The sequence below is a fragment of the Acinonyx jubatus genome, chromosome B2 (assembly GCF_027475565.1).
Source record: "Acinonyx jubatus isolate Ajub_Pintada_27869175 chromosome B2, VMU_Ajub_asm_v1.0, whole genome shotgun sequence".
NCBI lineage: Eukaryota > Metazoa > Chordata > Mammalia > Carnivora > Felidae > Acinonyx > Acinonyx jubatus.
In genome coordinates, this window is record NC_069385.1 from 138,129,699 (window position 1) to 138,142,503 (window position 12,805).

The 12,805-nt window shown below is 41.1% G+C and overlaps 1 protein-coding gene across 1 annotated transcript in view; it reads right to left on the reverse strand.

The window, feature by feature from the left end:
* NUP153 (nucleoporin 153) overlaps positions 1–12,805 on the reverse strand; it is a 77,655-nt gene that overhangs the window by 13,646 nt on the left and 51,204 nt on the right. Inside the window, exons 15-17 of the mRNA XM_027040365.2 lie at positions 8,823–8,948; positions 5,202–5,831; positions 928–1,122 (exon numbers count right to left, since the gene is read on the reverse strand). Of these exons, the coding sequence (XP_026896166.2) occupies positions 928–1,122; positions 5,202–5,831; positions 8,823–8,948 (951 nt within the window). The remainder of the gene's footprint in view (positions 1–927; positions 1,123–5,201; positions 5,832–8,822; positions 8,949–12,805) is intronic.

Below are 12,805 nucleotides of genomic sequence, written 5' to 3' on the forward strand. Positions count from 1 at the left end.
TAGTCCACAGAATTGTTCCGAGCAGATAAAGCTTGGCATTCTTTTTTAATGCCCTCACAGACTAACCTTCGAGGCCTATTCCCTTACAGATTAAACTCTTTCTCCCCTCTCCCTGACTGTTCCTTCAGATCTAAAATCTCTTCTCTTTCCCAGCTTTTATCAAGATTTTGACTGAAATGTACCTCATGTGAAGTATGAAATAAATCATTAATGACTACGAAGACGAAAAATTTGACCTCCATAGACAGTCTTAGCATAAATTATTTTTAGAGGTTCCTCCTTTATATTTACAGAACAAAATATGAAGAGAGCTCTTTTTCTGGGACATACCCTGGGAAACCAAATCCCACATCCAGAGTACTTACAATAAGGCTCTAGGGGTGCAAATTCCCAGATAAGAGGAAATTCATCTAGATGCCAAACAGGTTAACAATGAAAAACAAGTAATTGAAACTCTCTCAGATTCAACTACACAAGAGAGAAGTTCCTCACCCAGCTGCAGAGAAGATACCTCACTGCTGGCCAGTCTAATAATCTAACTTTACAGTAACTCAGACACAGATGTGAGGTCAAAATGTCCAAAACAATACCTTATTTTACATGCATTTTCAACAAGAGAAGGAACAATTTTTAAACTAAAGCTGTTTGCAAATATTTCACTTTAAAATGACGATACGAGGGGTGCCTGGGTGGCTCAGTCACTTGAGCATCCGACTTCAGCTCAGGTCATGATCTCACGGTCTCTTGAGTTCGAGCCCCGCATCAGGCTCTGTGCGGACAGCTCAGAGCCTGGAGCCTGTTTCAGATTCTGTGTCTCCCTCTCTCTCCTCCCCTGCTCATGCTCTGTCTCTCTCTCCTTAAAAATAAATAAACGTTAATAAATAAAATAAAATGATGATACAAGGAGGCACTTCACCCAGGCCTTACCTTTGAACTCAGACTTTGTGCCTGGCTTTGCACTTTCGCATGCTATGCATTTGGTAGAGTCGGCTTTATTTTGCACTAGGCACACTTCACAGTCCCAGCTTCCCTCTGGTTTCTTGAACTTGTCTAACCCAAGGCAGCTTCCAGAAGACAGAGAGGCAGGGACGGTGCTGCTACTTGAAGCAGGTACTGAACTTCCTAAAAAAAAGTGAGGAAACACATAAAACTTCCAGTCCATGTTATGTCATGTTATGTCAATATCTTAAGACACCACTGGGGCGCCTGGGTGGCTCCGTCGGTTAAGCGTCCGACTTCAGCTCAGGTCACGATCTCGCGGTCCATGGGTTCGAGCCCCGCGTCGGGCTCTGGGCTGATGGCTCAGAGCCTGGAGCCTGCTTCTGATTCTGTGTCTCCCTCTCTCTCTGCCCCTCCCCCGTTCATGCTCTGTCTCTGTCTCAAAAATAAATAAACGTTAAAAAAAAAAATTAAAAAAAAAAAAAAAAGACACCACTAAGTCTAAGTGTTCAATTAGTGTTTCCTATTAAGACAGATAAAATGCCAGAAATATAAACTTCACATTGCTAAAAACAGTACAGACATCTCAGATTTCTTTTAATCTTATAAACAAGCAGCTTATGCTCACCTGGCCTAGTGACAGCTCTCTTCTTAATCTGAGGTCTGAATAACCATGGTTTAAAAAAAATTATCAGGACCACAAATCAGAACCTAAAAAACTAAAATGTTCTTGGAGCTCCCGGGGGGCTCAATCAATTAAGTGTTTGACTTTGGCTCAAGTCATGATCTCATAGTTTGTGGGTTCAAGCCCTGCATCGGGCTCTGTGCTGACAGCTCAGAGCCTGGAGCCTGCTTCGGATTCTGTGTCTCCCTCTCTCTCTGCTCCTCTCCCACTTGCACGCTGTGTCTCTCTCTCTCTCTCTCTCTCTCTCTCTCAAAAATAAGCAGTAAAAAAAAATTTTTTTTAAGTCAAAAAAATAAAATGTCCTTAAGAATATTTGTCAAACAATAGCCAAAGTATGGAAAAAGCCCAAATGTCCATTGACAGATGAATGGATAAAGATGTGGGGTGTGTGTGTGTGTGTGTGTGTGTGTGTATGTGTATACACATACACTCGGCAATCAAAAAGAATGAAATCTTGCCATCTACAATAATGTGGATGGAAGTAGAGTGTATTATGCTAAGCGAAGTTAGGCAGTAAGACAAATATATGACTTCACTCATATGTGGAATTTAAGATACGAAGCAGATGAACATAAGGGCAGGGAAACAAAACAAGATAAAAACAGGGAGGGAGACTCTTAAATACGGAGAACAAACTGAGGGTTGCTGGAGTAGCTGTGGGTAGGGGGATGGGCTAAATAGGCAAGGGGCATTAAGGAGGACACTTGTTGGGATGAGCACTGGGTGTTATATGCAGGGGATGAATCACTGGATTCTACTCCTGAAAGCATTATTGCACTATATGCTAACTAACTTGGATATACATTTTTAAAAAAATAGAAAAAAAAAAAGGAATTTTTGTCAGATTTCTTCAAACAGCACAACATTTTAAACGAACATATAAGAGGCACCTGGGTGGCTCAGTAGATTAAACATCTGAGTTCAACTCAGGTCATGATTTCTCAGTTGGTGAGTTCGAGCCTCTGAGCTGTCAGCACAGAGCCTGGAGCAGACTTTGGATCCTGTATCTCCCTCTCTCTCTGTGCCTCCCCTCGCTCACACTGTCTCAAAAATAAACATTAAAAAAATTTTCACATATATATATATGTGTATACATATACACACATACATACATACATACATAAGATATAAATCGCAGGCAATAATATCCTAACACATAAAATACACGGCCACAGACCACACTAATTTTAAGATTTCAAAGCACAGGTCTCTGCCTTTGAGATGATCAGTTTTGCACAGAAGTGTTCTATCATCCACTTTGCATTTCGACTCACCACCAGCTACTGTGTTCATGGCATTAGTATTTAACAGACATTTATTAAGGTTCTAAGGACATAAAGACAACTGAAATGCTGCTTACCTTCTAAAAGTGCTAACGGTCTAAGAAGGGGGCAAGTAAACACACACACACACACAGTAATCCCATCACCAAAAAGGAAAGTGATACATGAAGAAAGAAGGAAGTGACTAAGGGGCAGCAGAACGGATTCACAGAGGTGACATTTCAATTCTGAGACAGAACTAGAAGTCTGTAGGGAGCACGGGAAGGTGGCTCCACGAAGCGATCAAGAAGCCTGTGTGTTAGGAGCAGAGCCATCCATCTGGCGCCTCCCGTTTCCACATGTTCTCTGTCGCCCCTCCCAGCCACTGGTCTCTGTTCCACCGCTACGCTGTCTTCCACCGTGCCAATAAAACCGCTCTCAGAGGTTCCATCTTTGGTCCGCTGTCCTCCTCTTGAGTCTCATCTACTCGGACGGTTTCCTGACCTGTACCTGCGGTCCCCTTCTCAGCTGTAGGGCCACCGTCTACCTGGTTAGCGTGGCTCACGTCTCCTCCTGCCTCACACGTTTCTGTCTATCTCATCCCCTTCTGCTGAGCCCACCGCCGCCGCTCTATGCCAAGCGGCCCTCACCTCTTGTCTGAACAACAGCCTTCTCACTGAGGCCTCTGCTCTCGTTCCCTGCAATCCATCCTGCTGCAAAGCGACCGGTGCCACGTAGGTTTTGGTTTTCCCCACCGGTTCCTCCTTTAAAACGAACCATTCCAAAGCTCTGCTCCTGCCACTCCCTGAAGATGGCGGAGCGCAGGTTTAGGCCATCTCCTCTGCCCCCTCCCTCCCTCACTCTACGTCGCCTCTGCTCCCATGGCCTATTTGAAAACTGTGGCCTGAGGACTCTCATATTTGTGTTGCCAGCCCCGAGTATCCGTTACGGTGCAGCCCGAGCACTCACATATATGTGAGCATGGGCTGCACCGCTTCAAATCACCATGTCTTCAGCTACGCCGTATTCTTCGCCCACCCTGACCGCACCAGCACATATCGCTGTTCTCTGGGCCTGTATGTATTACCGCTACAACCTCCCATCTGTCCTCTGGTCTCCAAATTCCACTGCCTTCAAATCGACCCTCCGAAAAGCCACCAGGCAATGTGTCAAAAACACAAATTTAACTACATCACTCCTCTGCTTAAAATGATGGTTCATCATTGACGGGATGATGTCCGATTTATGTAATAAATATATGAGCTTTCTTTATTTGTGAGTAACAATTTACTTCCTAACTCAGTTTTATTCTCCCAATCAACTCAATTAATTTTGGTTTCTTGCATGATCAAGGGCCTGTTTTTGTTTTTCTTTTTTTTTTTTTTTTAAGAGGAGGAAGAGGTACGCCAGCTGGAAGGAGGAAGTTATTTCAGAACGAAGCCTCTGAAATCTTACTCCTCCGGCGATGTCCAGTAAGAATTAGAGATACGGCTCACCTCTTGTGTTCAAACATGGGGTATAGGCTAACAAACCCGGAGCTCTCCACTGCAGACAGGAGACTACACATCCATGAAGAATGCAATAAAAAAGGAAGTGTAATTCCCAGGATATCCATAACAGTTTTTATTTAATACCCATGTTACTATACATCGGTACCAAATAATTATATGAGATTACAAAAATATTAAAGAGTCATTTCCAGATGGGAGTCTTCAGTAACTTTTTCAAATTTGAACAGAGACACAGGAAAAACTCAAGCCTAACTCCCTTCTTCTTGCTGTCAGGTTAGAATGTTTTCATTAGTGACTCAGTAATTGACTACCCTTGCAACACCTCTGGCAGCTGGCATACGGGTACAGGCCTCCGCATTAATATTCAGCCACAGCTGTTTCAAAAGGCAAGACTTCCTACCGCTTAGTGAAACCTTCTCTGGGAATGACCATCTGTCATCCTCACTTGCACTTCAAGGAAAAGAGACAAAGTGACATTTTGTTCTGGATAACGGTGGAGAAAGACTGCCCCTTCTAAGTTCCTTCAGCATCTTATTAGTCAGCTTTGAAAACGATCATGAAAAGCAAAGTTTCCGATAAAGTGTACATAAAAGAGAGGTGTAAGTATACACTGGGCTATCCTGAGAGAACACACAGATCCAGTCCCAGGTAAGTCATTTTGCCTCAGACAGCTTAGAAAAATTAACATGTAGGAGGAAAGGCTCACCCTGAAACATTAAAAATATTAAGGCTGTTCTTAGCAGAGAAGTGTAAGCGTTCTACTAAAATAACCAACAAAATGATCTCAAACAGCCATACACGTACCTGGCTTCTCAGACACACAGGACACACATTTACTGTCTTCTCCGTTATTAGAAACACAGCATACTGGACACTCCCAAGATCCCAGGGGCCTTTTAAATTTATCTGCGAATCCTACGGCGCCCGTGGTCACAGTGCAGGTGGGAGGTGCGGCGGCCACGGGCACAGCGCTCGCCGCAGCCACTGGCAGCGTAAGGACTCGCTTCACACCAGTTCCGGGTTTCGGTGTCTCACAAGCTACGCATTTCATCGCTTCGGGTTTGTTTTGCACTAAACAGGTGTCACAATCCCAGGTCCCGACTGCTGGTTTAAATCTGTCTCCAAAACCCGTCCCTGATGTAGAGAGAGTTGACTTGTCACTTTTGCTTGGTGCTCCGATTCCAGTTTGTTTAGCAGTATCTTTTGCTGGCAATTTTGTTGCCTGACAGGCTATGCACTTGCCGTCTGTAGCTTTGTTCTGGAGCAGACAAGTATCACACTGCCACGACGACGATCCAGGTGACCCAGATTTTACACTTTCTCCAAACCCAACTCCCCCAGAAGAAAAACTACTTATTGCTGGTCTTGTATAAACTACTGGGCTTGTGGTAGTAGGCTGAGCAGCAAGAGAATCTGCCTTTGGTGATGTGAAACCTGTAATAGGGAAAAGAGTGTAAGTTAAAAAGAAAAAAGAGAGAGAGACAGAGAGACACAGAGAGAAGCTCTCTAATCAGAACATTAACTGAAATGCTATTACTGGGAGAACATGTATTTACACACATTTATTTGCAGAGTTCCTAAATCCCAACATGAGCTACTTAAAAGTAGAGTTGTTTTTCACCTAAGCAATATTTAAAAAATTTTAACATTTATTCATTAAAAAAAAAATTTTTTTTTTAAGTTTATTTTGAGAGACAGAGAAAGCAGAGGAGGGGCAGAGAAAGAGGGAAAGAGAGAATCCCAGGCAGGCTCCATGCTGTCAGCGCGGAGCCCGATGTGGGGCTTGAACTCACGAACCATGAGATCATGACCTGAGCCGAAACCAAGAGTCGGATCCTCAACCTACTGAGCCACCCAGGCACCCCAACATGTATTCATTTTTGAGAGACAGAGACAGAGACAGAGCATGAGCAGAGGAGGGGCAGAGAGGAGGGAGACACAAAATCTAAAGGAGGCTCCAGGCCCCCAGCTGTCAGCAGAGTCAGATGCAGGGTTCAAACCCACAAACCGTGAGATCATGACCTGAGCCAAAGTCAGACGTTCAAGGGACTGAGCCACCCAGGTGCCCCAGCAGCCGTTTTGTTTGTTTTGTTTTGTTTTCCATTTGTTTTTTTAAGTTTATTTATTTTGAGAGAGAGAGCAGGAATTGGGTAGGGGCAGAGAGAGAGAATACCAAGCAGGTTCCGCATCATCACCACAAGGCCTGATGCAAGGCTCGAACCCACAACCCTGGGATCATAACCTGCGCTGAAATCAAGAGTCAGATGTTTAACCAACTGAGCCACCCAGGTGTCCCAGCAGTTTTTATTAATCTCATAATCAGTAAGTGACACTCAGACCTAGTTAAAATCCTACAAAAGATGTATTGTTTATAGTGTCTCACCTTCTTCCTCTAGGAATTTCTACTTACTATAATTCAACCAATATCTAATTTGAGGCTTTGATCTGTAGTAATTTACTGACACACCCCTCGGGCATCTAGGTTTTGCTACACTCTTGCTGCAATACAGATCTGCAGTATATTCACAGCCTTCCTCCCGCATCTATTTTTTCCTTCAGGTGTTCTCCTGGCTATGCCAAATGTCTTCAACATCGATAATCTTTGAATTCTGCCCACTTATAACCCACTGTTGTGGTATCCTCTACTTTCAGTGCACGCAGCTGAGCTGAGTAGGCATGCATATTAGACAGACATCCCTCCAAAGTACAACGGAGTTGTAAGGACTGGTCTTAATTATACTAAGTTCATACAGGACTTTAAAATGGTAACAGTTCAATGAGAAACACGATGTAAATTCCAACAGAGAAGAACCAAACCATCTGGCAAGGTCTAGAAATTACAGAAATGAAGACCCAGCCCACCCTCGAGGAGCATGAGCTCATGCTACTCAAAGACCTGCCCATGGAAAGTCACCAAACCCTAACGCAGACAAACTGCCTCCAACAGCTCTCCAATATAATCACAGACCCTTTCACACTGCAAGGGTCCCCTTTTGGTAACCACTAAAGGTGTACGCAGACAATTAAGGTATTTGCACAGAACCATGGAATAACAGGAACTGAAAAAGTCTCCGCACTACCGGAACTGCTGTCATTGAACCGAATCGATTCACTCCAACTTGTATCCACGGGAATGACCTTCCAATCCTTTACTTTGGACCAATTAACCTTTGTTTTACACATGCCAATAAACTCAGTGACCTATTTTTCCAGCTCAGGGCACCAAACGAAAAGAAAAGTGGAGGGTAAGAAGATATAAAAGATTTTGAGATTTTCCCGCGCTACAATTAATCCAACCTAGAGCTAGTTTTAGCATAAAGGCAAAACCCATATACTTCACTTACTCCCAGTAGTCTAAAATGTACTGTTTTGTTAATGATTAATTTGAGTCACTAAGGTTGGCATCATTTTAACAGTAATCATCTCAAGATTTTAGAGACTTATTTTCCTTCCCCCTTTTCAAGTTTTTCTAATTTCTCTCAAAAGAACACAGGACTCCAAATTCTTGCTATTTAAAGAAAATTAAAGGGGAGGAGGAGTGGGCATCATGAATGCAAAGTATAACTTATATGAAGATAGAGCATATGAATTTGATGCATATCTACCACTCAGTTAACTAGCACAGGCGCCCTGGAGCTCTGCCCCAATGGTGTCAAATCGTCTAAATTGCTGGGACCCTTGTAGGCAGTGTACTCATCTATAAAATGAGAAAGCTAGACCAGAGAGACCTAAATCTGGCTGCAGAAGCCATTCTTATCTGGAAATTCTTAATTATACATGAGCACATCTATCTGCTAGGTAAATCTAAATTTTCTGAGTGACTAGATCACCTTATAAACATTTATACATTCCTATAGTACACGTCACAATCGGAATTGTATCTATCCTCTGTTTTTCAAATTGAAAACTTTTTCCTATTTGATGACTTCTATTCATTGTCTTCAAGTTATTTATTACTAGCTTTCAATTCTTGTTTCAAGTGGGTACTGTCCCTTACATATATGTATGTTCGAATCATCCAATGTTATCTTTCTGTTTGGTCTTGTTATAAGACGATCACAACTGGGCAGTAATCTGAGAACAAGGCAGGTCAGCATCTCATCAGAGAAAGATATGTGCAGGTATATCATCAGGTTTATTTACTTGTATTCCATATTGGCCTATCTCTATTAAAAGGCAATTCATTTTCCCTTCTACACTTGCCTCTTTCTCCTGCTATCCTCACCTCCTTAAGAGATGTCATTTTAGGACAGTCTTTGAATTCTAAACAAGTAGAGTTTCTAAGATATTTACTCCAGAAGAATTGCATCTAACTACATCTACATTCAAGTCAATTTCCCAATTTATGCCACACATGACATTAAAATAGGACCACAAATCTGTAATGAAGATTTTAGAGTATGTCAAAGGCAGCTCTTATCTTACCAGGGCTTTTGAGAACATCTAGGACACTTCCTTCTTTCAGGGTTTTTGCAGGTCTAAAAGGACCCTCACAATCTTCATCTGGCTGCTTCTTACAGCTTGTACTATTCACTGCATTGGTATCTTGAGCTGTAGAAAAGATACTATGTCAAGAAGAAGCACCGGATCAAGTTAAATGTATTAAAGAGAGCTTTCAAAGCCAATCTGGATCAACTTCTAAAACATCATGAAAGTCACTGTAATTCAAAGATAATGGACAAATTTACTTAAAAATACAAGGTTAATTTGCTAGTACAAGAAAGCAAAGATAATATTTCCCATACTATACACTGTACATTTTTCTCCTCCAAAAAGGCAAAAAGTATGAACTATAATTGTTACCCAATAAATTAACTGGTAATCAAAACAATCAAACTCAAACACTGGAGAGGTTATGGCACCTGGAGCAAGCTCCCAAACTACAAGAAATATGCATCTGACTACACAGCAATTTACAGTACTGATTGAACCAAACTTTCAAATAAATACTCAACTGAGCAGTTATTTCATTTCTAGAAATTGATCCTATGATTAAAAATATCCTTCAGTTATAATATTGAAAATCTGGATGATAAATGCTCAATAAGGGACTGAGTCTGTCAATTACAGAATACCGACATGATAGATTACTATGTGGCCACAAAACATTCTCAAAAGCACAGTTATAGGTAAAGACGAGTTAAAAAGCCCAGAAGATTGTGAATGATACAAGAGTAATGGTGGCTGCCAGTGTTGAGTGACTTTTTACTTACTGCTTCTACTTTTTATGTTTCCTAAATTTTCCAAAATAAATATACCCTTAGACTTAAAATAAGAAATCTATGTTTTCAGTATGATAATGGCTTTGTGGTTCTATTTTTAAGGGGGAAAGTTTCTGTTTACAGCTGAAATATGTGTGGAACTGTTTCAATATAACCTGATAGGTGTGTTTCTGTGTGTGAGAAGGAAGGGGAAAGGAGAGAAAGAGAAACAAGACTGGCCAAAAAATGTGAAGTGTCGAAGCTGGGTAAACAGTACATGGAAATTCAGTCTACTACTTCCGAAAATGTTTCAAGTTTTCCATAATAAAATACAAGCAAGGTTTTTCTTCAGTGTTTGCCAATTTTAAAAGGAGTAGAGAAGTTTCAAAAAAATCCTACCTACCTCTACCTCACGCCATAAACAAAAATTAATACAAAATGGATCAATGATCTAAACATGAGAACTAAAACCATAAAATTCTCAGAAGAAAATCCAGGAGATATATGTTCATGACCATGGATTTGGCAATAGATTCTCAGATATGACATCAAAAGCACAAGAAAAAAATCTGAACTTCGCCACAATTAAAAACCTTTGTGAATCGAAGGACATTACCAAGAAAGTGTAAAGACAATCTACGGAACGGGAGAAATTATTTGCAAATCATGTATCTTAAGGATCTAATATCCAGACTACATAAAACTGCTAACATCTCAGCAACAAAAAGACAAACCAACTTAAAAATGGGCAAAGGACTTGAATGGACATTTCTCCCAAGAAGATAAAGGGCCAACTAGCACATGAAAATATGCTCCACTATGCACCATTAGCCATTAGAGAAATGTAAATCGAAACCGAAAAGAAGCATCACTTCACACCCACTAAGATGGCTACCAACACAAAGTGAAAAGTACACATGGTGAGAATGTGGAGAGATTAGAATCCTCATACACTGCTAGTGGCAATGTGCAAGGAACCAGTGGCTGAGAAAAACAGTTCTGTGGTTCCTCAAAAAGTTACACATAGAACTGCCATTTGACCACCAACTCCATTTCTAGGTATATACCCCAGAGCACTGAAACCACTATCCAAATAAATACGTGTACCTGAATTTTCATACCAGCACTATGCACAATAGCCAAAAGCTGGCAACAGTCCAAAAGTCCATCAATGGATGAATAGAACTATGATATATCCATACAATGGAACTTCACTCAGCCATAAAAGGAATGAAATTCTAGGGTGCCCGGCTGGCTCGGTAAGTAGAGCATATGACTCTTAAACTCAGGGTCTTGAGTTCAAGCCCCATATTGGGCATGGAGCCTACTTCGAATAAAAAGTAAGTAAATAAATAAATTTTACAAAGAAAAAAGAGTGAAGTACTGATAAATACTGTAACACAGATGAACCGTGAAAACAAGTAAAGGAAGCTAGATGCAAAAATCACATGGTAGGATTCCAGAATAGGTACATACATACAAACAAAACACAGACTCGTAGTTGATAGGAGGTGGGGGAGAAGAAAGGCGGAATGGCTGTTATTTAATAGGTACAGGTTTCCTTTGTAGGGGGTGATAAGAATGTTCTAGAACTAGACAGGCTGTGGTAGTTGCACACCACGAATGTACTGAACACCACTGAATCTGTTCCCTTTCAAATGATTAATTTTATCTCACATGAATCTCACCACAGTAACAAAAACATACAAGAAACAAAACACTGTACCCACTACGTTTTACTGTGTCAAAACAAAACATACAATTGTATCACTTTGTCATAGTCTATCCTCCTTTAGAATAAAAATGGCACTGCTTTTAGTAATTTTTTAAAGTAAATTTTAAGGATACCCTGAAGTGTATTCAAACTGCTGGAAAAAGATAGTGGAAAAATTAGCACCTGCCACAAAGTAATTAATCATGACTTCTACATTTTCAAGCAGCTTGTTAATGTCAAAGTGGTGAGAACCACTGTCACAATTCTATACATGCCACTTATAATAAATGCCTTAAAAATATGGATAATTTCCCAGATGTAATGAAATACAAAGGTTGAACAAGCTGCCGCTCATCCAGTTATCACCAATAACGCATTAGTAAAAACTGGAGGATGGTCATGCCTTTCCTCGTAACCAGGTGTGAAAATGGTCATTTGCAGAAGTTTTTTTTTAAATATGTATTTACTTATTTTAAGAGAGAAAGCGTGAGAGAGGCAGAGAGAGGAGAGTGAAAGAACTCCAAGCAAGCTGCACACTATCAGCATAGATCCCAACGCAGGGCTCCAACTCACGAACCGTGAGATCACGACCTGAGCCAAAACCAAGAGTTGATGAGCACTTAACCAACTGAGCCCCCCAGGCGCCCCAGGAATTTGTAGAAGTTTATTCCTCTTGAATTCATAATAACATTGAAGAAAAAATTCGTGGTAAAAAGTATACCTGAAATGTGCCTGTTATACTTTCTCTTACACAAGGCTGTTTTAGTCAATAAAAAACAAGACTGCAAACATACCAAATTCCTATTTTGTGCCACTCTCATAATCTATGCTCTTATCTTCCAGCTCATCCAGAGCTAGAACATCTGGCTTCTATGTCCTAGCTCTTTGGTTGTTGTTGTTGGTTGCTGCTGCTGCTGCTGCTGTTGTTTTTACTCTACCCTTTGAGGGAGGATCTAGTATTTTTTAAATTCCAAAACTATGAGGTAAAAAAAACTGAGATAGACAAATACACGCTTCTGGATAGGGCGACAGAACTTAACTGATATCTCAGCCTGTAAAGCCCCGCCCCCCAACCACCCCTCACTTGGGGACACGGCTGTCACTCCACGACACCCAGCTCACGCCATTTAAAATCACTGTCTTCCTACTACATTCAGATTAAAATCCAATTCTTTCAGCATGGCATTCAAGAATTTTTAGAACTTAAAGCTACTTCTTAGCTTTATTACAAAAGATCTACAGATTTTGAAGAATATCATCCTTTTTTCTCTAACTCCCACAGCCCTGCACTTGCTGTGTGTCTCTGGAGTAAAATGCCCTTGCTCAAAACGTCCTGAGGTGAGTAACTTAGCCCAGATGGTTCTCCAGTTCCTGAACAGCAAACACTTGAAAGAAAACCACCACCATCACAACAAAATCCCGTGATTTAATTATCTGCTTGCTCATTTCTTTCCCTCAACTACCCCCATTCCTGAAATATTATGTATCACTAC